The following is a 26094-nucleotide window of genomic DNA, read 5'->3' on the forward strand; positions in this document are numbered from 1 at the left end:
CAACTTTTGTCGACTTTTGTTTCCAACTCGTTTGACTTCAAAACATAATACACGACTATAATACGACTAATATACCTCATAATATCACCTATTTATCATGTTAATCACCATAGTATCACCGCAAAAGTACGAGTTATAACATTCCCAACTTGCCATTTCGACGAAACTTATTTTCTTCGATTTGTTTAGCTTCTAAACCTTCCAACCCTCTTGGTACTTGGAGTTCATGATCTTAAATATTTTCAACCTATAAGGTAACATGATTAACTTATTTTATACTTTCAAAGATGATCTAATTTCGAGCATACATCAACTGACTTACGACGTACTTTTACGTGCGAAAATATGGGGTGTAACATCATTCTCCCCTTTGGAACATTCGTCCTTGAATGTTAATTGATGCACTTATCAGTCTTATAACCTACAGTTCTTACGAATATATTAATATTTTCCTTGTCGTTTAAGCAACTGTTCTGTAATTAATTCCAAAGGCCAGGGCATTCCCCCTTTAAACCTCTTTCTCATGCCATGACTTGTGATCGAAATTCTTTCATTCTCATAATTGTTGCTACCTTCTGCCATACAGCCTGTACGAATTTGTCCTTGTACCCGCGCCTACGCGACTCTTCACTCCTTTTTCCTCTAGCTTTTAGCCAATCTCTGTGCCTCACTTTGTGAATATATACAAAACTATGACAAGTTGTACCTTTGTGCATCTATAGGTGTACTGAAGTTATTCACTTGGTATTTTGTCGAACTTACAATGATTGCTATATTCTGTTTCATAGCCTCAAAACTTTTATCCATATATTGTTGATTTGCCTTAATATTGATCTTTCTATAATCTACATTTGATAACTTGAAACCTCTTATATAATACTTTGTCACTAGGGCTCACGTCTTATAGGAGAATATCTGAATTTATTTGCCTGATCCACCTCGGGGTGATACTATACCTTAATAAACGTATTTCTTAGGATCTCAACATGATTCATCTTATGGGGGTATTCTAATCCCCTGCAATTCATAAAATTCCTTCTCTTTGAATCAGTACTCAATCGAAGGCCTAAACGTCATCCTCTTATCATTTATCACAATTACACTCTTATTCTACTACCAAGGCAACATCCATCTCTTCTAAATACTCCTAGTCTTAAAGTCCTCCAAGTTCATTCAGGCTATACTGAGCCTTCTCTAACTTATGAAAACCATCACCTCACTTGTTTTGATGGGCTTAATACCGAGAGCTTACCTATTCTCATCACCTTTTCACTCACCTTTTTCTTATCCTTCCTCCTATCTACGTAAAATTCCTTGTCGCTCTACCATATTTTAGCTTGCAACATACACATATATGTTTATATTACTCGCAACCTTCCTTTAACTTTCTAGCACCATAGATTTTCTTATGTTATTCTGGAATCTCAAGCAAGACATCTCGTTGCCTCTAACTCTTCTTTACTCTCTTAACTGGACCTCTCAGTACCTGGAAACCATAGGTTGTCTTAGGTACGTCACACTCTCTAACACTAACTTGATGGTAGCCTGATCTCAAGTCTATCTTCGAGAAGCACTTGGCACCCTGAAGCTAGTCGAACAAGTCATCAATTTTTCGGAAGGGGATATTTGCTCTTGATCATGATCTTGTTTAACTATCCGTAATTTATGCACATATGTACAGGCCATATTTCCTTTTCACAAATAAAACTAGTGCTCCCCAAAGAGAAGTGCTAGGTCTGAATGAAACTCTTATCTAACAGATCTTTCAACTACTCCATAAGTTCCTTTAATTTTGATGGTGCCATCTTGTGAGGAGGAATAGATATTGGTTGTGTACCCGGCACTATATTAACAGGAAAGTCAATTTCCTACTTTGGAGGAAGACCTAGAAGCTCATCTGGAAATACATGAGGGAATTTATTCACTATTGGAACTGATTCAAGAGCCAACATTCCCTTAGCAATCACCTTCCTCGTCTTAAGGTACGAAATAAATCTACCTTTTGGTGATGCAGAAACACCTCTCCATTCTATACCTGACCCTTCTAGAAAATTGAATTGGGTCGTCTTCGCTTTACAATCAACATTAGCATAGAAGAAGACAACCAATCCATACTAAATATAACATCAAAGTCAACCATTTCTAACTCAATCAAGTCAGTTGTAGTACTACGGTTGTCAATCATCACCGTGTAACCTCTAAAAACACGCCTAGCTACTATTGATCACCAACTAAGGTGGCTACCTCAAAAAGCTTAATGGCTTCTGGTTCTATCCTAAACTTAGTAGCAACAAAGGGAGTAACATATGATAGTGTAGAACCAGGATCTATCAACACATACCATTATGAGAATTCACTAGTAAAGTACATGTAACTACGTTTAGTGAAGCCCCCTGGTCCTGACGACTAACTAGAGGGTCCGCATATAGTTGGAGCTCCGTTTCGGCCTCTACCACGACCAGCTAGTGTCAGGGGAACTTGCCCTTGCGGGTGTGCTAGTGCTGAAGAAGCTGCAACTGATGTCGTTAGCTGAGATGCACCACTACAACCCTTAGATGGGCATTCTCTCATAAAATGGCCTAATTCTCTACAAACATAACATGCATCTACACCTATCTGGCATTGGCCCAAATGGTGTCTGCACAGTCAGAACACCTAGGGTAAAGTGAACCACCCTGACTAGCTCTAGACTGTAGAGGTCGATCAGATCTTGGCCCTGAAATCGTGAAGGAGTACTAGCTGATGGCTGCCTGACACTCTCTTGTCTACTAGCACTAGATGTCTAACCAAATGAATATGAAAATATGCCTCTCTTGCCTGAATCTCTATCTCTGTCAGCCCTCTGCTTCTGTTTCATTTCCCTAAGTGGTAAGGCGAATGCCTGAATACATTCAATGTCCACACTCGACTGCATAGATACAGGCATACACTCATTTAATAAGTGAGGAACAAGTCCCCTTACATACATATTTATCCTTTCCTCCATGTCTGATACAACTGCATGAGCAAACCTCGCCAAAGAATTAAAGCAGAGGTTGTATTCCACAATGCTGATACCCTATGTCTCAATATCAAGAACTGATCCAATCTTGCTTTACGTATCTTTGTAGGTAAGTAATGGTGGAGGAATGCCTATGAGAACTCCCGCCATATAGCTGGAGCAGCATTTATTCCCCTAGACATCTCCCAAATTGTATACCAACCGGTTGCTAGATCCTGTAATCTATATGCTGCCAATTCAACTGACTCTCTATCTGTGGCATGCATAACTCTAAGGGCTCTTGCTACTCTATCTAGAAAATCACGGGGATCCTCTATTGTACTAGATCCTGTGAAAGTTGGAGGCTCTAATATGAGGAAATCACGAATCTAGAACTCGTATTGTCACTCTGAGGAGCCAGAGGTGTAGCTACAATGCTAGTCAACAATTTGATGGCCTCCCTCATGACGTCGTGCTGAGGAGCCAGAGGTGTGGTAGATGGAGCACCCCTACCTCTCCCTGAACAGGCGGAGTCTGTGAAGCTCCGAATGGAACCTCATGTCTAGACTCCTCATACTCATCTACCTCAGGGGGTACTCTGCTAGTACCCTGGCCAACAACGACATTTCCCTTCTGGGCAGCTGTGAGTCTCTTCGGCGACATCTCTATATATAAAATGTTTAGTTAGAAGGCTAAATTCTTATAACATAGCTCTATTGCACGATCTAGAGAAGAAGGAAGGATAACCATCCTATAATGCCATGTAGCCTCATGTTTATAAATGTGGTGCTCAACATACCCATAAACAAGACTCTACTATACACGACCTCTAGACACCCTAGGGCTGAATTACTCTGACATCATGTCTGTCACGACCCTAGGTTGGGTCGTGACAATATATTTTCAATATTAGAAGCTTAAAATTTTGTTTGGGGTAGTTATCATGCCCAACTATGCCTTATATAAAGGACAAAGTAGTCATTGCAAATATATTCCGGTTAACAAGTTCGGAGTTGAATTCCACAGGGAATTAACCTATTAAACATAGCTATTGGACTCATGCAAATTCACGTATTCAATCTTCAGAAATATTTAAGTAATAAATTGGATGTTTACTAACTAAATATTACGTAATAAAAATGCAATAGATAAGAACTAACTATGAATGGGTTGTAGACAAGAATTGGAATGATCTAAGGTTCTGATTTCCCCTATTGTCGGAATCCTTTCCGCTACGTTTTTTATAAATTTGCCTAAGTCTTCTCTATAGATCATGAGTACTCTGACTGTCGTAACTCTCTTCTGAGTAATTACCACAATATACTAGACATATTCTCCCAAATTATGCTAGCTGGCCTTAAGTACAACTCACTCAGATTGCACCAAAGTTTCGTTATCCCTAATCCCACCTTTAAACCCTTCGTATTGATCCCTCATATACGTTAGGAGTGATGTTGTTCAACAACTACCTAAATATGCACTCTCTCCCGAGTAATACATACTAAATATGAACAGTCAATTGAGGGCCCTTCAATCAACAACAATAAGAATATAGTTGAACAAATGGAGAGAATATACTATGGCAAATCTATATTAACGTAACAAGAAAATCATCCTCCAACAGGTTCCATCAAAACCCCAGATTAGCGGTTTAGTTACTCATACTCATAGTAACAATATCCAAAGTATTTTGCATAATTAAATTACAAAGTAAGGATAAAGGGATGTAGAAATCGATGATTCTAACTCTCAAGTAGTGTTCCACGAGCTATCCTTGCCTTCGGTTGCAAAAGTCCTTCGAAGTGGCATTTTTAGGTTTATTTATATGTTTAGGACAAGACCTAAATGTGTAGGTCAAATCCTAGTCAAGTCGAGAAATGAATTAAGCCTTCAAAACTTGGACTGGTCCTCGCCCTAGGCCTGGCTTCGCCAGCCTAACGCCTGGTTCTGCTTGGCCTTTGCCTTGCGCCGCCAGCCTAACACTAGCTTCAAGCCTGGCCTTTGCCTTGCATCGCCAGCCTAACGCCAGTTTCAAGCCTGGCATCGCCAAGTTCTCTCATTCACTTCTCCTGCGCACGCTTTCGACTTGTAGGTCTCCTTTTTCTTCTTCTTTCATCTCCAATTCATCTACACATAAAATGGACCCTATTACATGCAAATAAGGTGTACTTTATCATTAAAACGTATAAAAATGCAATGCGAATATTGTTCTAAACCATGAATTATAGCCACATATCAATACTCCACACTTAAACATTGCTCGTCCTTGAGCAATCAAACTACACTCATAGACACAACCTATTAAGAAATTCCATTAACTCATTATACCAAGAATCTTTAAAATAGTTTAAGCACAAAGGTGTGACATCCTCGCCTCAAGATTCGACTCACAAATACCATGCCTTATTCACAATTCACTTACTTAATCTAATATGAAGTCAACAACATTACCTTTCCTTTATGAATCATGTGCCCTCGCCCAATCAAAGAGCTTAGTTCCACACACAATGAAATTTAATAACGTAGGAACTCAAGATTGGAAAAACTCACTCGCTCTCAGAAATAACCTTCATATGCCCCAAATGATGCACCATAAGCTTGCCCGCAGTGTAATACTCCACTAATCGAGTTCATTCAGTCTAAGATCAAATAGGACTTTCATTAGTTGTAATGTAGGCTACGGGTCGGGTAGGGTACATTTGGATATAAGTGACCACCTCCTTTAAGTACTTTAATACACACACTTTAACCTTCAAGCCCATACTTATGTCAAACCAAAACTCCACCTTAACTTCACTATATTTTACCCCTACTTCTTGAAGCATCAGTACGTCAAAAGCCACCACCATCAGGAATTATTTTTCATACACTACAACTATTATATTTTTTTCTTTTTTTTCTATCCAAATGACTTTTATTGACACATTTGTTTTTCTTTCAAACGATGCACCTTTCTCCTTATTTCACTTGTTCCACTCAAAAGCCAACCAACCACCCTACACTTTAACTTTTCCATAATTTATCACAATTCAAGTGCTCATGAGAGGTGACAAGGTTCAAATATATGGTCGATTCAAAACAAAGGGGTATGGCTTATAATGTGGTTACCAAAGAAACATGATTATAGGCTCAATGGAGTTAACTACGATACATAACATTTAGGTGGGTACTCTATATATATCTGGCTAAACAAAGAACCGCCTATATCACTTCTCAGACTGAATAAGACTACAATATCACTTTTCACACACATGGGGCAAGTTCTAGACATCAAATGCAATGCACAAAATACATACAAACCTCACACAAACATGGCACATAACTCATTCAGGGTTGGTTTTTATCACGACACTCCAGTTAAAGCATTAAGCAAATTTAAGAATCTACGATTTAAGGTATTTATACTAGAGTCAAAAATTGAGCCTAAGCGTCACAAACAGAGTACTGGCTATTCTCAAAGCATCAAAAGGCTCAGAGATATTGATGTGATTAAATGCATAGCCACGTGGTTCCTAATCCTAAAAATTAAAACTACCTATACCCGGTTCAACTAAAATCCCTTAGTAAAAACACGTGGCCCAAATAAAAATCAAGGGGGAATTACTACACTACCTACACAAAAAAAATCTTTTTGGTATTTTTTTTAGACTTACTTCCCTCAAGAAAACTGTCTAGGAGATCCATCATCGGGAAGAGTCCAACACTTATATATATTTTTTTGTATTTTCTGACTAAAAACAACTAACAAGAAAAACAAAAATGAAAAACAAATAACTAAAATAATTAGCTAACGAAAACGACACTTACTAAAACAACAAAAACAACTAAGCTAACAACTACTAATTTCTACAAGTTCTCACCCCACACTTAGATCATGTATTGTTCTCAGTGCATGCACAAAATAGACAAAACAAGAAATAAAAAGAGTAGGGTGCAAGAAAACTCCCTGATCAAGCAACATCTTCATCCTCTTACGCTCTCCACTCTTCATCATGTTCGTCGTCCTCCTCCTCATCATCATCTCCCTCACCATCTGACTACTCTTGCTCAGCCTTAAACTGCTCCGGTGTGTTGATATCCTCATCATCGGTGAGTCTGTATCCATCTCCTAACCCAACTAGTTGTTGCACATAAGCATTGAGCGGGTACCGATGCTCCAATTCTGTCATCTCCTTAGATGTGCCGATCGACCCCCTATCCTCAACTGCAAATCCAGTATCCCATAGATATGGGCCATAAAACTATCATCACGTGCATTGCATTCAACACCTGTCAATGATGGCATAGCAGTCTCGTCTTTCAGCCGGAGATTAGTGATGTTCGTTTGTCGAATGGGCTGATCGATGGTGTGGTCAAACTCAGGCTCCACCTTAACCTCCTTGTGCCTTAAGAACTGAGTCAAGAAGTTAGAAAATGGCATTCGATCGACTTTCTTACTCGTTCTTACTTATGACATTTGGTAGCGGATCAGATGACCCACATTCACCCTTTGCCCTATCATGAGGAAGTATAGCACACATGTCCTCTCACGGCTAATGAGCGTGTCATGATTGCACGGTAGGAGCCGTGCGTTTATCAGTTTAAGCCACACCTTCGCCTTCGCCTTCATCTTCTTCTTAGGGAATCTCTTGTGACGGTTTGTTACCTTATCCTGAACCCACGCAGCCGTAGAGTCAACACAACATATCGTGTGCCTCAGCTCTCTATATGTAGGACGGCGAATGAATTGTTCCAATGGCTCCACAGGAACATTTGGTGCACCTAAAAAGTTGCATATAGTCGTGGCTGAAAAATCTATCAAACTTTCACGAATTGGCACTAGCTGCTTGGTGTCATATGGGTCAAACCCTGCATAGAATTCTTGGACTAGGTTGAGATTGATGTCCCATATGTTCTTAAAAACATAACTTAACCCCAAATCTTGGATGCCTCTCCAAATTGCCTGATACTTCTCTTTTAGGCTACGTTCCTAGATGACTGCTTCCGGATGGACATATTTAGGCCTACAACGCATGTACCAATCCTTCTTATACGGGGGTATGCTGTTTATTCCGAACTCCCATTGGCCTTGGGTTTGTGGATGCATGGCAGCTACAACTGCCACGACTTATGCTCCACTCAGACTAGAGGTAGCTTCTCCCCCTTTTCTCTTCTTTGGAGGAGGTGCGGAGGTTGCCTTTGCTTTAGCTGGGGAAGTTGAAGTGGCCTTTCCTTTGAATGTGTCTTTTATGGGAGGCATTTTTGTTCCTACACAAATAAGCAGTAGTCAGATAAAACTGCATTACACACTACACACATAATCTTGCGTAACTTTCCGAGGTTACTCAGACTTCACCTCTTAATATTAGAATCAAACAACAACACATTGGGTACCCATGAGCCACACCACACTTAATATTTTAACATAGTGCACGACTACATAACACCAGTCTATTAATCCCAGAGACTCGAGCTCCAATGGGAACAAGGCATGCCATTGAGGCATTATATCAAACACTTAACAAGCACTAGTGCCATAGGAGTTCTTATGGAAATGAGGGATTGCCTCATCCTCCCAAATCGGCTAGGGGGTTCCTTACTACGACATGTTTTCACAATCGCAGCACCATTCCTATGGGGTTCACGGGGTTGGGGCACACAAACACAATACTACAATGAAGAACAACCACCAACTTTTGTGTGTAAGTGTATACCAGTACCCAACTTGAAATTGCAAGGGAAAGAGATAAAATCATACCTTTGAAGCTTTTGAGAGGAGGAAGCTTCCTGAGAATTGCTGATGAAAAAAACTAAGCTTGACTTTAATAGAGATGGGAGAGACATGATGGAAATCTGCTGGTGAGTGTGTGGGTGAGCAAAATTGTGCAGTGTGTGGGTTGAGAGCAAAGAGGGTGTTGTGTGTGCTTGAGAGTTTTGTTGTGTGTGCTTGAGAGTTTTCTTGTTTTTGAGCTTGATGTGTGATTGGGGTAAGTTGGGTTAGGGTTTTTGTATTTTGGTCAATATTTAGGGCGTGTAAGTGAGGGAGTTCGACTAAAATATGGGAAGAAAAATTAAACTGGGCCGAAAAGAACTTACCTAGCGTTACCCAAGCGTCGTCAGCCCCAACTTCAGCCTTACCTAGCTTTACCCAGGCATCGTCAGTCTAACGCCTGGTGGACCTGGCGTTAACCAGGCGTCACCAGCCCCAACGCCAGCTTTTCCTGGCTTTATCCTGGCATCGCCAGCCCCAACGCCTGGTGTACGTCAGGTGACGCTGAAACCCTTTTCGACTTGCCCAAACTTACCTGCAAACTTGTTAGTACCTAAAACAAGAAAAAAATCTAACTACACGAAAAATCAACTACGAATTGGGCTGCCTCCCAACGAGTGCCTTAGTTAACATCGTGGCATAATGAATACAACAGTCCAATGGGTTCCCTCCCATAAAGCGCCTGATTTAATGTCGCGACACGACACATGGAAGCGAATTTAAAGGACGCTCAACATCGGTAGCTCGATCAAATGAGTCACTAACACTACCTTTGCTTCATCCATGCCTATATATTGTTTTAATATGTGCCCATTGACTCTGAACTTGCGAGAGTCACTTTCCACAGCAATCTCTACGGCACCAGTGGGATGAATTTTAACCACATAAAATGGTTCTGACCATCTTGACTTTAATTTTTCCAGAAATAACCTCAGTCTTGAATTGTATAGCAATACCCTATCTTTGGGTTTAAAACTCCGCTCAAGAATATTTTTGTCATGTATCATCTTTATTCTCTCCTTGTATAATCTTGTGCTCTCAAAAGTGTGGTATTGAAACTCATCGAGCTCGTGCAACTCCGTGACTCTACTCGTAACTGCAGCTTCTATATCGAGATTCAACTGCCTCAATGCCCACAAAGCTCTATGCTCTAACTCCACCGGCAAGTGACACGCCTTCCCAAACACCAGCTTGTACGGCAACATGCCGATCGGAGTTTTGAAATCGGATCGATAGGCCCATAGTGCATCATCTAACTTTCGCGCCCAAACTGTTCTAGTAACATTCACATTCTTTGCCAACACACTCTTTATCTATCTGTTCGAAACTTCCGTTTGCCCACTCGTTTGTGGATGATATAGGGTGGAAACCTTGTGCGTACATCATACTTTTCTAACAACTTCGCGAAGGCTCGATTACAAAAGTGAGTGCCTCCGTCACTGATTATTGCCCTTGGAGTGCCAAATTGGGTGAATATGTTCTTTCTCAAAAAACCAATTACCCCCTTTGCATCATTTGTAGGGAGCGTTGCAGCCTCCACCCATTTGGACATGTAGTCTACAGCAATGAGTATGTACTTGTTGCTATATGAGCTGATGAAAGGCCCCATAAGATCGATTCCTCATACATCAAACACTTTTACCTCCTAAATTAGGTTCATAGGCATCTCATGTCGGTGGGAAATATTTCTGGTTCATTGGCATTCATCACAACCCTTTATCCATAAGTGTGCATCTTAGAACAATGTCGGCCAATAGAAGCCGGACTCTAAAACTTTCGTAGTTGTCCTTACTACCTCGAAATGGACACCATATAGTGATGCATGACACGCATGCAAAATAGAAGATTGGTCTATCTTAGGGATACATCTCCGGATCATGTTATCAACACAAATCCTGAATAGATAAGGCTCATACCAATAATACATGCGACAATCACGAAAGAACTTTTTCTTTTGGATAGAGGAAAGGTCATTAGGAACAATACCGCTCTCCAGGTAGTTTGCAATGTCAGCATACCATGGTGCTTCCTTAAGACTCGTGGCTAATAGTTGTTCATCCGGGAAAGTTTCCACAATCTCCTCCACCTCAACCTTCTTCTCAGCTCCTTCCAGCCTAGACAAGTGATCAACTACTTAATTCTCCGTTCCCTTTCGGTCCCGGATTTCCAAGTCAAATTCTTGCAGCAGTAGCACCCATCAAATCAGGTGCAGCTTTGACTCTTTCTCGATTAAGTACCTGAGAGCAGCATGGTCAGTATAAACAATTACCTTCGAGCCTATCAAGTATGATATGAATTTGTCAAATGTGAACACCACTGCTAGCATCTCCTTCTCGGTCACTGTGTAATTTAGCTGGGCACCACTCAAAGTTCTACTTGCATAGTATATTGGAGGCATGACTTTGTCTTTTCGCTGCCCAAAAACTGCTCCCACAACATAGTCACTAGCATCACACATCAGCTCAAATGGTTGCTCCCAGTGAGGGGCAACTAAGATAGGTGATGTTACCAGTCTCTTCTTCAATTCCTCAAACGCTACCCTACAGTCATCAAAAAACACAAAAGGGTGATCTTTTTCAAGAAAGTTTCACAAGGGGTTAGCAATTTTGGAAAAATCTTTTATAAATCTCCTATAGAAACCTGGGTGCCCAAGGAAATCTCTAATTGCTTTGATGGAAGTGGGTGGTGGAAGCTTTACGATCACATCAACCTTTGCACGATATACCTTAATGCCTTTACTCGACACTAGGTGCCCCAAGAATATACCTTCATGTACCATGAAATGGAACTTTTCCCAGTTGAGTACCAGATTCGTCTTGATACACCTCTTCAATACTCTTCTCAAGTTCATAAGGAAATCATCGAATGAGTTCCCCACCACTGAGAAGTCATCCATGAAAACCTCCATTATTTCCTCTACCATATCCGTGAAGATGGCCATCATGCACCTTTGGAATATGGCAGGTGCGTTGCATAGGCCAAACGGTATTCTCGAAAAGGCATAGATTCCATAAGGGCAGGTGAACAATGTTTTCTCTCTGTCCTCCGGGGCAATAGAGATCTGATTATACCCTGAGTACCCATCCAAAAAGCAGAAGTGGGATCTCCTTACTAATCTATCTAGCATCTGATCAATGAATGGCAGTGGGAAATGGTCTTTCCGGGTAGCCAAGTTCAACTTCCGGTAATCCATACAGATTCGCCAACCTGTGACTGTTCGTGTAGAGATCAATTTGTTCTTCTCATTTTTCACTACCGTCATACCGCCCTTTTTTGGCACACACTAAACTGGGCTTATCCAGTTGCTATCAGAGATGGGAAATATGATTCTCGCATCTAACCACTTAATCATTTCTTTCTTCACCACTTCTTTCATGTTGGGGTTCAACCTTCTTTGATGTTCTCTTGAAGGTTTGTGCCTATCTTCCAGTAAAATCTTATGCATATAGAAGGCCGGGCTGATACCCTTAATGTCTGCAATGGTCCAACCAATTATAGTCTTGCACTCCGTCAATACTTGCAAAAGTTGTTCTGCCTGCACATCTAATAAACTAGATGAGATAATAACAGGTAAAGTTGAGTAAGGTCCTAAGAAGGCATACCTGAGATGAGGTGGTAGTGGCTTCAGTTCCAACTTTCACGGCTATTCTATCGATGACTTAGCTAGAGGAGTTTTTCTTTCATCTAAGTGCAAAGGCTCAAATTCGAGCTCCATTCTCCAAAAACCTTTGACTTTAAGAGCAAGTACCCACTCCGCCAAGTATTCTCCATTTGCTTCATCTAAGTTCATGAGACAGGCTGCTAGAGGGTCTTTAGTGTTCAATGTCTCATCTTCCTCCTCCAAAATTACATCAATGACATCTATTAGAGGGCAGTTAGAAAATTCACTTGGTCACCGCATAGATTTCTGCACATTGAATGTTCTCTCTTCATCATTTAATCTCATTTTGAGTTCTCTAGTTTCACAGTCAATTAAAGCTCTCCTAGTGGACAAGAGTGGTCTTCCCAAAATTATGGGAATTTACTTGTCAACCCGACAGTCAAGAATGACAAAATCTGCTGGGCACACAAACTTCCCAACCTGTACTAATACGCCATCAAGAATGCTAGGGGGCCTCTTCACTATCCGGTCAGCCAGCTGTAGCAACATGGACATGGGTCTAGCTCTTCCAATGCCTAACCTTTTGAAGATAGCCAGTGGCATCAGGTTTATGTTTGCCCCCAAATCACAAAGTGCCTTAGCAAATGCATAGTTGCCTATTGTGCATGGAATTGTGAAACTCCCTAGGTCAGACAGCTTCTCAGCTATGAGTCTCATCATAATAGCACTGCAAGTCTGAGTTAGTGTAACCGTGGACAAGTCTTGAAAGTCGAACTTGCGAGACATCAAGTCCTTCATCATTTTTGTGTAACCAGGCATCTCCTTTAAGGCGTCGATCAATGGGATGTTCCCCTGAATTTGCTTCAAAATCTCCAATAAGTTCTTGTACTGCTCATCTTTCTGATACTTGGCCAATATCTGTGGGAATGGTGCCGGAGGTCGCTTCTTCCCTGTGATTTGAGTTTTGTCTTGCTCAGGCACTGCTTCTACTATCGTTTCTTGTGCTACCTCAGTCTCTTTCGCAACCTCTTTTTCTTTGTTGGCATTCTCTTGTGCATGTTATATAGTCACTTCAGTTAACCCTGTTGATTCATCTATCTCAATGGGTACTGGCACAAGTGTTTCAGTAGGTCAATTTTCACAAGCCATTTCTTGCTCCAGATCTAGGTCTCTACCATTTCATAGACTCACTACCATAAGTTGTTTTGGATCCTACTCTTTTGGATTGATTTGTGTTTCCGCAGGTAACGTCCCTTAGGGACAATTATTTAAAGCCATCGCAATCTGTCCTAATTGAATCTCAATACCCTTTATCGCTGCTTTATTTGAGTTTACTCTTTCAATTATTTTTCCAGTGGACCCAATCAATTGTTGCATCATTCCCTTAAGTTCAACAAACCCGTCATCTTGTCTCTCAATCTTCTGTTGTTGAGGTTGTTGATAAGCATGCTGCTGATTTTGCTGGTTGTAACCTTGTTGCCTTTGGTAGGGCATCACTTGACCCTGTGGTCGTATAACTCTAGGATTGTTGTTGTTATTGTACTATTGTTGTGCTGGTTTATATTGTTGATTCTGCTGACCCTAATTCTGACCACCTTGCCTTTGTCCCCCATAGTTGGCCACATAGTTCATATCTTCTTGATAATGCTGGTTGTCACCTTCTGCACTCCAGAGCACACATATGGTTGGTTAATGCATAATGCACATAATCCCCCATTAATTGCGTCAACTATGTGTACTTGCTGCGTCTGGCCTTATTCTTCTATCTTTTTGGTGAGGATACTCATTGACGTCACTAGAGTGGCCATATTTTCAGCTATGGAGTTGTTTGGGTCCAAAGCCACTAAATGAACTACATGAGTGATTGGAGAGTCTATTATTTTGCTAAAAAAATGCTCCACCTGCTGAAACATCAACATTGTCATTTAAGTTGTCTACCAATCCTATGTAAAACCTCTGCCCCAGCATCTGCTCCGGAATGCCATGATGTGGACACTTAACCAGAATACTCTTGAACATCTCCCACATTTCTTGTAATGTTTCTATTGGTTTCTGCCTAAAGCTCAATATCTCATCAATTTGCTTAGTAGTCTTTGGGTGGGCAGCATTTGTTCACAAATTGCTTGACTAATTCATCCTAAGTAGTGATGGAGTTTATAGGGAGTGAATTAAGCTAAGTCTGAGCCTCTCCTGTCACCGAGAATGGGAACAACAACAACCTTATTGCTTCTGTTGTCATATTAGGTTGCCTTTGAGTGACACATATCGATAGAGAATTCTTTAGATGTTGCTGAGGATCTTCCATGTATGACCCTGAGAATAGTCTCTTGTTTTGCAACAAATGCAGCATGGTGTTTGTGATTTGAAATGATTCTACTTGTATCTGAGGGACTGCAATTGTGGTTGCTATTTTGTCAGTTGTGGGTTGTGTCCAATCGTACAATGCTACTTCTGGAACAAGAGGCACCACACCCTGATTGTTTGGGTCATTCCCATTATTTCTGTTGTTTACTTCGTCTCCCATGTCTGGTTCGATTTGTTCTGCTGAGTTCTGTTGTTGTTTGCCCTTCTTGTTTGCACGATTTAGTGCCTTGAAAACTTTCTTAGGATCTGATAATGCTTCAAACAATTTACCAGTTCTTGAGGAGTTTCTAGGCATGCACATGTAACACCCAAGACTACAGACGTTAGAATTTCAATGTATTTAGTTTAAATTGAAGAAAATTGACTACGCTAAGAATTTTAGCACTTCTTTTAGCTGCAATTAATAACACCGTTAACTCCCCGGCAACAGTGTCAAAATTTGATCATGCCCAACTATGCCTTATATAAAGGACAAAGTAGTCATTGCAAATATATTCCGGTTAACAAGTTCGGAGTTGAATTCCACAGGGAATTAACCTATTAAACATAGCTATTGGACTCATGCAAATTCACGTATTCAATCTTCAGAAATATTTAAGTAATAAATTGGATGTTTACTAACTAAATATTACGTAATAAAAATGCAATAGATAAGAACTAACTACGAATGGGTTGTAGACAAGAATTGGAATGATCTAAGGTTCTGATTTCCCCTATTGTCGGAATCCTTTCCGCTACGTTTTTTATAAATTTGCCTAAGTCTTCTTTATAGATCATGAGTACTCTGACTGTCGTAACTCTCTCCTGAGTAATTACCACAATATACTAGACATATTCTCCCGAATTATGCTAGCTGGCCTTAAGTACAACTCACTCAGATTGCACCAAAGTTTCGTTATCCCTAATCCCACCTTTAAACCCTTCGTATTGATCCCTCATATACGTTAGGAGTGATGTTGTTCAACAACTACCTAAATATGCACTCTCTCCCGAGTAATACATACTAAATATGAACAGTCAATTGAGGGCCCTTCAATCAACAACAATAAGAATATAGTTGAACAAATAGAGAGAATATACTATGGCAAATCTATATTAACGTAACAAGAAAATCATCCTCCAACAGGTTCCATCAAAACCCTAGAGTAGGATTTTAGCTACTCATACTCATAGTAACAATATCCAAAGTATTTTGCATAATTCAATTACAAAGTAAGGATAAAGGGATATAGAAACCGATGATTCTAACATCCCAAGTAGTGTTCCACGATCTATCCTTGCCTCCGGTTGCAAAAGTCCTTCAAAGTGGCATTTTTAGGTTTATTTATATGTTTAGGACAAGACCTAAACATGTAGGTCAAATCCTAGTCAAGCCAGGAAACGAATTAAGTTTTCAAAACTCGGACTGGACCTCGCCCTAGGCCTGGCATTGCCAGCCTAACGCCTGGTAAACCTGGCCCCATGCCTGGCGTCGCAAGCCTAACGCGTGGTTTTGCTTGGCCTTTGCCTTGCGTCGCCAGCCTAACACCAGCTTCAAGCCTGGCCTTTGCCTTGCATCGCTAGCCTAACGCCAACTTCAAGCTTGGCCTTTGCCTTGCATGACCAGCCTAACGCCAGCTTCAAGCCTGGCGTCGCCAGGTTCTCTCATTCACTGCTCTCACGCACGCTTTCAACTTGTAGATCTCCTTTTTCTTTTGCTTTCATCTCCAATTCACCTACACATAAAATGGACCCTATTATACGCAAATAAGGTGTACTTTATCATTAAAGCATATAAAAGATAAACCATGAATTATAGCCACACATCAGGTAGAAACTCAAAGTTAATGATTGATTATTGTAAAAAAATTTAAATATTGATTTTATGCTTAAGTTTTTTTTAAATATTAATTTTGTAATTTATATTAAAAATCTCAAAACTTCATTGTTGGTCCTTATAAAGTGTTAGAAGAAGATAAAGTGGGTCCTCTCAATTTGGTGTTGTCTGAATAATTGGTGATTGTATATTGTTTGTGTTGATATTTGAAAGGTTTGATCTAAACATGAAATCATTTGGAGCAGACTTAGGGGGAGTTGATCGAAATTGTAATTTTGAAAAACACTTTGTTAAACAACACATAAAAAATTACACTAATTAGGCAGACTTTGATGAACAATTTAACAGATAGGTTAACTGCAGATTACACAAAGTCATGCTAATTTGATAAAGTTTGATGAACAATAGAACAAACACAGAGTTATGTCAACTGGGTAGAATTTGTGAATAATCTAACAAATAAGTGGAAAGCAGATAACATTAAATCATGTCAATATGGTAGAGTTTGGTGAACAATTGAATAATTATAAAGTCGTGCCAATTAAGTAGAGTAAATGAATAATTAATAATATAACCAGTGTAAAATATAGCATAAAATCTACGAGTTCCGCATAGAAATCTATGACAAGAAATAAATGTGGGTGGGGCCGGGAGACGTTTGGTAAATAATTTACAAAACAGGGACATTGAAATAGTGTAGTGTAATCAATACTATAACAAACTGGGTCAGCGGTACTTATAAGTCCCAAAAGTCCATCTCATTTCACAAGGGCAACTAGTATATTTCCCAGATTGAGAATCCACAAAATGGCAATCATCTCATCTGCTGCTTCAACTCTCACTCTATCACTTACACCTAATGCCACTTCTACTTCTTTTTCTTTGTCAGTTTCAACTGCCAAAATTCCTAGTTTGTCTTCATCTAGCTCATTGTTCTTTAGCAGGAACAGAGCGTTGGTTCCTTCTCGAGCTAGAAGAACGAGTAAATTAGTCAGCAATGATAAAAAGGGTCTTTCTTGCAACTGCTTATTTGGGCTTGGGGTCCCTGAGTTGGTTGTAATTGCTGGTGTTGCCGCCCTTGTTTTTGGGCCCAAGAAATTGCCTGACGTTGGCCGCAGTATTGGCAAGACTGTCAAGAGCTTCCAACAGGTAAAAGAATCTCCTTTTTACTCTGCTAGGTGTATATTTCTGTAAATATTCCTTTTCTTTCTGTATATCTATTTTCCTTTTGGAGGGGATTCTAATTTATAGGAGGATGCTTAGACTTGTAGAAACTTATGATGTTTGTGGTGTCATTGATTTGGTACAATTATCAAGCTTTGTATAGTTAATACAAAAATTCAAGTCTTACCCATGTGCCAGAGGAAACAGATGGTGAGGTATTGAATGGATATATGCTTTTATAATTGCAAGTAAAAAAAGTAGGAAAAAAAACTTTACTACGAGGATGATGAAGCAAGAAAACAACATAAAGTCATATAGATAAACAAGGTGTGTGCGCTCATGATATCTTGAAAGGCATTTAACTATTACTGCCTCCATTCCACTTTGTTTGACACTATTTTCTTATTAGTCCATGCTATAAATAATGGCACATTCCTATATTTCTTAATGAGAAGTTTTTTATAGCCAAGATACTAACGATATGTGACCACACAATTGTTATGGTATATTTAAGAGCACGAGTTTCAAAAGTCTTTCTTTCTTTATTATAATACTTTGTGCCAAGTTAAACTACGACAAACAAAAAATGAAACGGAAGGAGTAGTAATTTAAACATGATTCTCTTTGTGATGAGAGATTCAAACTAATTTGTTGATTGATAAATGATTTTTGACTATGGAGATTTGTGTGGTCTATCAGTTGTGAATTTCAAATGCATGCAACGACAGCTACATCATTACTGACAAACTCATACCACATTGTGTATTCGCAACTTGATGGATGAAAAATGTTTGATTGTCATCCATGAGTGATCATACTATTTGATTTAATTATTGTGTACTGGTTTTGAAATAGTGTCTCTAAGTAGTTCTATGGATTCTGTTTGATGACAAAAGTTTAACCATAGACAATAGATCTAATTAGATGCAGAAGGCCATGACAAAGAAACAAGGGAATTGCATCATAGTAGAAGTTATGTTAATTATGACGTTGGAAGATAGATTGCAAGAGCAGTTGAATCGTGAAATTAAGTCTAGTGGGAGATATTTGATAGAATTTAATGTTTTTGCTCGACATACAGGCAAAGCCTCCTTTGGCGTGATGTTGATGAATATCTACTTACCACACTGCTCAATGGAGCCAAAACGTTGCCCCAATCCCAGGAGAAGGATGATGTTAAAGCATACAATGCTTGTGAAAGTATGCTCCCCCCAACCCCATGAGTGAATTGAGGGAAAATAATTTGTTTCCCGGAATTAGAACTTGTACACATGCTTCTTGAAGGTTGAAGAGCTTTTGAGGATCAAATAGTAACTGTAAATGAGTTATTTCATTGCAATCCTTAAAAACTGGGGCTTCTGTTGATTGATGATAACATGGAAGAGATAAATATGGGGTCGTGATGGCACCTAGCATCTAAAACTAGGCAAGCCAATCACACAATGATACAAAACATCAAAATAAGATATGATAACTCTGAAATTCTAACATAAACTGCGGAATAAAAACTTCAACAAAGTCGAAACATGATTACATAAGTCAAACTTCCCAAAACCAGGTAATACGGAGTCATGAGCTCTAAACAAAATACATAACGAGTCTCAATAAGTACAATATTATTTGAAAGTAATACAACAATATAAAAAGAATAGAATAAGATTTCAAGTGTCTGTGGCAACCAAGAAGCACTACCTTGAATCCGCTCGAACGGTCCAAACTCACTTCCGAAGACTGCTACCTCCAGCATCCGGATCTGCATAAAAATGTACAAAAATGTAGTATGAGTGTGAGTCAACATGTACTCAATAATAAGTATCTAGACTAACCTCGGTGAAGTAGTGACGAAGTTCAAGTCATGTGATACTCACTAGTTAGAGAACTTGTGCAATATCTCAAATAACTGACAATAAGAATATAACAAGGTAATATCTCATAAAGAATCCACTTGCTTAATCCGGAATGCCACCCCTATAATCCACGTTTCATCACAAGAACGACGCCCTTATTTCGCCACATGTGCATAATCAAGAATAGCCACCCTTATTACGCCACATATGCATAATCAAGAATAGCCACCCTTACTCTGCCACATGTGCATAATCAATAATAGCCACCCTTATTCCACCACACATGTGCATAATAATAATTATAACCGCATGACCAAGATCTCGTGCCAACACCAAATCAATCCGCCAAATATGTCCACATGTGCCATAATCATAACAATGTAATATGTCAAATTGCCATCAAAGACATGCTCATAATATGTCAACAAAGTACGCAAGGACATGATAATAATAAAATGCGGATGAGGGTTCAACATATAAAACATGACGGCAAAATAAATTAGCAATGGTTTCACAAATGACCAACTTGGCCAATTAGGAAATTATAATCCTAAAACACGATCTCTAGCATGAAAGCATAAGCTCGCGTAGTCATACAATGAATTATACATGTATCATAGAGAGCACACAATCAAATCAAGGCATAGTAGAAGCCTTGAGTCTAATCTGGTCATTTTTCATACATAGTACCCACACATACCCTCGTCACCTCGCATATACGTCGCATCACATACATTACAATTAGACAAATAAGGTCCAAGCCTAAGGGTTATTCTCTCACAGAAGATTAGGTAAGATACTTACCTCAAACGGGCCAAATCAACCCTCCAAAATCGCCTTTCCTTTAGAAACCACCTCCGACCGGCTCGAATCTAGCCAAAAATAACTCAATAACATCAAACAAAGACATAGAAAACAACCCCAGCTCGGGCCCATACGGTCAAAATCCGAGTTAAGGGTAGATCCCGATTCCCGACTACCCATAACCCCACGAGTCCAAATATATGATTAGATTCCAAAACCTACTCCAAATTGACCCCCAAATTCCCAATTTTTACTCCCTTTTAAGTTATAGACAAAAACTCCAAATTTTCCTTTAAAAATCCAAGTTTTAGGCTTAGAAATTCATGGGGAATCAAGATATAAAGCTAAATCCAAGTGAAAATTGTATACCTCCAATGTAGTAGTGAATTTGCTCTTTAAAATCTCCACCTCTCGAAATCTAGGGCTCAAAATATGAGAGAATGGGTAAAAATCCCGAAATTATATCACTTAAGGTCTGCCTAGTGATATACTTCGTGAACGTGGCCACCATCTCGCGTTTGCGAAGCACATGAGTCACACCTGCCTCAAAAAGCTCTTCGCGAATGCGAAGACCACACTACCTCTCCCATCACGAACGCGACTCCACATCGCGAATGCAAAGAAGAAATTCTGCCCAGCCCAAAAATGCCCTCCGCGATCGCGAAGAAGGGTTTGACACCAACAAAAACCTGCAACTCTCAAAATGCTCCGGGTAGTTCGAAACTTACCCGAGACACCCCGGACCCCGTCCAGTCACACCAACAAGGCCGTAAACAACGAATCAAAGGCCAAATTGCAAATTGAACTTCTCTCAAGTTCAAGAACTTTCAAACTTCAACCAAGCGTCCGATTCAAGCCTAACCAACCCGGAATTAACCCAAACTTTGCACATAAGTCCCAAATGACAAAACAAATCTATTCCAACTTCCGGAACTAAAATCCAAATCGGATATCACCAAAGTCAACCTCTGGTCAAACATAAGAACTCTCTAAATGTTCAAATTGCCAATTTTCGGTAAATAACGCCAAAACACCCTAGGAACCTCTAAATCCAAATCCAAACATACGCCTAAGTCCAAAATCACCATACGATGCTATTGGAATCATCAAATCACTAATCCAAGGTCGTTTAATCAAAAGTCAAACCTTGGTCAACTCTTATAACTCAGTTTTCCACCAAAAGGAATAAGTATTCCAATTCACTCCAAAACCTTCCATGAACCAAATCAAGCATCCCGCAAGCCACAAAACAACAACCAAACATATAAGAAGCATCAAATGGGAAATCGGGGCTCAAATATGCAAAATGACCGGCCGGATCGTTACAATATGAGAACACCAGAAATATGTCGGACCAGCCGTTCGAGAATGTGGTTCCATTCACCAAGTTATGAATGAAAGTTCTGTCTTTTGGTTTCTCATTATTTAGTCTCTTGGAAAGTGCTTGGAGAATGTTTTTCAAAATACCTGCTGAGACATGTCGCTTGTACGATTTCCTCTTGAACCAAGTATCTTGTATGACAATTTGGTGGGAGAAACTATGATCATAGGAAGAGCAATTACTCGCTAAAATAGGATAATTTGACACACTGTTCTCCCCAGACACTTTGAAAACCAAATCTAAGCACCACCAAAGTGTTATTGGATAACAGCCTTTTTATTTTTATTTTGGTAAGTAGTATTTCATTATATAAACACCGAGTACATGCTAAAACATTTATACAAGTACAAGCTCCATCAGCAGATCCACAATTGAACTCAGTTATCGGAAAAAAAGAATCAGATTTGGACTCTTAAGTCATTTCCATACTTCACTTTACACCAAAAATGCAATGATCGGAGGCACCTATACAAAAAGTTGCTCTTGAACTGCACTCAAAACTTCTGTGGTTCCCCTCCAACCAAACTGCTCATAGGATACACATTGATACTGTTCCCCCACATGATCCTAAGTTTCTTTCTGATCTCTGCTCTTTCCAGCATATTAGGGTCTCCTTCAGTGATGTGGCATAGCCCACTGCACACCAAAAATATTAGAAATAGGTACCTCATCTGCCATGTTTTGTTGCAGTGACAAACAACAACTGCTACGGCTCAATGCCATGCTGGTTGGGTTGATTATGGGACTCTTCTGCTTGGTCGCACATGTAGCATCTGTTTTCAGTGTAAAGCTTCTTTTCTGGAGAGCATCTTGGGTGAAGCATGCCTCTCTGGTTGCTATCCATCCAAAGCAAGGTACTTTGGAGGGTTGGGGGTGGGGGGGTGAGGGGGGGTTATTGGTGGATGGGACACTTTTGATTTCATAAGCATCTGCCAAAGGCCATTGTCCAGCTTTACTTCCTATGTCACTTAACATGTTATAGTATGAGATGACTGTGAATCTTCCATCGCTCGTTGCTTTGAGCACAGTGGATCTTTCTGTAGAGGAGATAGAGTATGTTCATCCAGCTTACTGAGGAACTAAGCTACCTTTTCTTCCTCCTAGTATTGAAGCTTGGAACATTGCTCTTCTAGCAAACAGGGATGAGTGGGGTAGGGCAGGGGGTAGGCTTCCCCATTGTGTTTGAATATCCGTGTGTCATCTGCCTTAGATTTTGCAAGCAGGAAAACTAGCTGTACCCTACCTGTGTTTCTTTTGGCTTGTATAATCAATCAAATCTTATATCTTTCAAGGAAGTCTCTTGTTCTTGGTCCAAAGGTTTCAGGTTGAGCAGGACGAAGACAGAATACCTTGAGTGCAAATTTGGGGCAGAGCCGACGGAAGCGGGAGTGGAAGTGAGGCTTGATTCTCAAGTCATCCCTAAGAGGGGTAGTTTCAAGTACCTGGGGTCGTTTATTCAGGGGTCCGGGGAGATCGACGAGGATGTCACACACCGTATAGGGGTGGGGTGGATGAAATGGAGGTTAGCGACGGGAGTCCTGTGTGACAAGAAAGTGCCACTGTTACTGAAAGGTAAATTTTATAGGGCAGTGGTTAGGCCTGCTATGTTGTATGGGACCGAGTGTTGGCCGGTGAAGATCTCACACATCCAGAGGATGAAAGTTGCAGAGATGAGGATGTTGAGGTGGATGTGCGGGCATACAAGGAAGGATAAGATTAGAAATGAAGATATTCGAGAGAAGGTGGGTGTGGCCCCCATGGAGGACAAGATGCGGGAAGCAAGACTCAGATGGTTCGGTCACATTCAGAGGAGGAACACTGATGCACCGGTGAGAATGTGTGAACGACTGGCGGTGGTGGGTACGAGGAGAGGTAGAGGGAGACCTAAGAAGTATTGGGGAGAGGTGATCAAGCAGGATATGGCGCGACTTAGGGTTACTGAGGACATGACCCTAAACAGGGAATTGTGGAGATCGAGCATTAAGGTTGTAGGTTAGGGGAAATTGTGATGTCTTTTTTACAGCGCACTAGAGTGAGACTAGCCAGTTAGGAATTAGTCTTAGGATGCTATTGATCAACTACTAATGATGGGCTTTATCTGTTGTGTATGAATACCTTACATCTTTCTCGTATTTCCTATATCTCTTATATTGCTGTTACTTTGTTATTTTATGGTATTTATGTTATGTTGTGGATTTTATGGTATTTTATGTTGTTTTATTATGAGTCTATTGATAGTACTAATATAGTGTCTCTTGTTGCCTCTTTGAGCCGAGGGTCTCCTGGAAACAGCCTCTCTACCCCTCGGGGTAAAGGTAAGGTCTGCGTACATATTAACCTCCCCAGACCCCACCTGTGGGATTACACTGGGTTGTTGTTGTTGTTGGATTTCTTTCTTCACTTCAAACTTATTCTCCTTCAAAAAAGAAAAGACTTCTCCAGCATTCCTTTATATAGTTTGCTGACATTTAAAAGCCAGTCTTCATAGCACCACTATTATCCCCTTATTTACCAAACCTCTCAGGTCATATCAATTTGTTCACAAAACGTCCTAATAGACTTATATTCTGCTTTGAGATGGAGGGATTATGAAATGTAGATGACCGGCAACTGTTATTATGGACTACTCTTCTTCTTTTCTTTTCCTTTCTCTGGTCTTCCGGACCAAAAAATGTTTGGAAATAATACCTTTATTTCTGTGTCTTCCAGCTACTTTATCGCCTACGCTGATTTCATGTTTGTGTAAAATATATATACAAATCGTTTCGGGATTATAACTAGAACCACCCCTTTTCCAGGGAACAGTGAAGCTTCATACAGTCTTTCTGTCCAGGTGTAGGTAGTTTGCATCTTCACAGACAAGTCAATTTCACCGAGCCTCTCTTCGAGACAGTGCCTTGATCGTTTTAGGGGGTTGGTGTGAGATTTTTTGTAGGAGATGGTTCACACACATCTTGTTAGTTGTTTGTTCAAATACTGACTGAATTCTGAAAAATATTTTTCGAATTTTTGCTTACAGGCAGCGAAGGAGTTTGAAACTGAGTTGAAAAAGGAACCTGACGCCTCTATTGATCCTCCCGTTGAGAAGGCCAGAGAGATCGGTCAAGAAGAGAAGCAAGATGCGAGTGTCTCAAGCACAAAGGAGTCATAGACACTGATGGAGCCACTAGCTAGGTTTTGTCATTATTCCAACATAGTCATTTTGGGATCATTTAGCTAGGTACTATTCATGTTGCTAGAATTCTATAAAACTGACAAAACCAATGGAGTGGAAGGAGTTAGAATGATGAAGCACCCTTTGCCTTCAAGCCGTCAATAAGATCGAGCTCAATACATTGATGTGTAGGTTTTCGTTACTTTATGGCCTTTTGATTATGATGCATCACATGCCAATATTTTTTATAGTGGTGACCAGTGGTTAGCTATAGGGTAATCAACTGAATTTTAGGTTCTTTTTCATAAATGCATATAGTATTCTCAAACCATATGTGCTTCTAATAAATAAAAGGAGAAGATAAGACTGAAATTTGGTGACCAAACAACAGAAAGCACAAATGTAAATCTTGCAAGAGCTCATTGGCACACAAAACCTCCTCTTGGCAGCGTCGAAACATCACATAGAAAATAACGCAATTTCTTTTGGCAGTACTGGACCCTCTTTGAAAGCAAACATAAGTATCACCTACCCGAAGAAGATATTCTAAAAGCAGCAAAAGAGGAGAAAGATAGAAAGAAGACAAATTGCTGAAAACCTCCTCTACGTTGCTTTTTCCTCCTTTTAATCTTTCGCGCTACAAATAATCTTTCTCATTTGCGCTATAAGATGACAGTGCTATATCCTAAATGATTATTTTTATGCCCTTTCTCACCTGGAATTACTAGCGAAAGAGATTTTATCACGAGTTGTCCCTTTACCACTCATGTAGTATCTATTAGTTCCCCAACAAACTCGAAAATTAATTACATAATGGTTGCATATAATGTTGGCCTGTTGGGATTGGAGGTTGGTGAATGGAAAATGGAGGGAAGAAATGTGAAGGGAAAGTGAGTTGTTCTCTTATGCTTTGGAAAAGAGCAATTGTCCCTTATTGGTACTGGAAAGAAAAGGGAATGTGCTTATATTAAGAAAGCGCTTCCCTTGGTGTTAAAAGGGATGGAAAGAAGGTACGCTTCGCGCCGCCGCCGTTGCTCGCTTGGCTTCTATCAAAGATTGATTGATTAATCTTTTGGACCAATTTTTTATAATTATTTAATTAATTAATCAGGATCCGCGCGCACGACCCGCGACCTAGTCCATTTCTTTTCCCGGATAATTTTAATTATTCCCGCATGTTTCAACAGTCACGGCTGTTTCTGAAAGGTTGCAAACTTTCAGAAAATGACTATAA

The 26094-nt window shown here is 40.0% G+C and overlaps 1 protein-coding gene and 1 non-coding gene across 3 annotated transcripts; both read left to right on the forward strand.

Annotated features, from left to right (window-relative positions):
• Positions 1–14308: 14308 nt before the first annotated feature.
• Positions 14309–14415, forward strand: LOC142181327 (small nucleolar RNA R71). Its single transcript, XR_012709994.1, has one exon. It is a non-coding gene; the product is annotated as a small nucleolar RNA R71 (small nucleolar RNA).
• A 2820-nt stretch (positions 14416–17235) lies between these two features.
• On the forward strand, positions 17236–25045 carry LOC107809731 (sec-independent protein translocase protein TATA, chloroplastic). Of its 2 annotated transcripts, XR_012709517.1 has the most exons (3): positions 17236–17659; positions 24505–24619; positions 24726–24865. XR_012709517.1 is itself a non-coding variant. In XM_016634403.2 (2 exons), exons 1-2 carry the CDS (start codon positions 17318–17320, stop codon positions 24855–24857), a joined length of 474 nt encoding a protein of 157 aa, XP_016489889.1. In that variant the 5' UTR covers positions 17247–17317; the 3' UTR covers positions 24858–25045. The 2 variants fall into 2 exon arrangements, 1 of the variants encoding a protein (XP_016489889.1); XM_016634403.2 differs by lacking the exon at positions 24505–24619 and having other exon boundaries at positions 17247–17659; positions 24726–25045.
• The last annotated feature ends 1049 nt before the right edge of the window (positions 25046–26094 follow it).

Source organism: Nicotiana tabacum, chromosome 5 (genome assembly GCF_000715075.1).
Source record: "Nicotiana tabacum cultivar K326 chromosome 5, ASM71507v2, whole genome shotgun sequence".
Lineage (NCBI taxonomy): Eukaryota > Viridiplantae > Streptophyta > Magnoliopsida > Solanales > Solanaceae > Nicotiana > Nicotiana tabacum.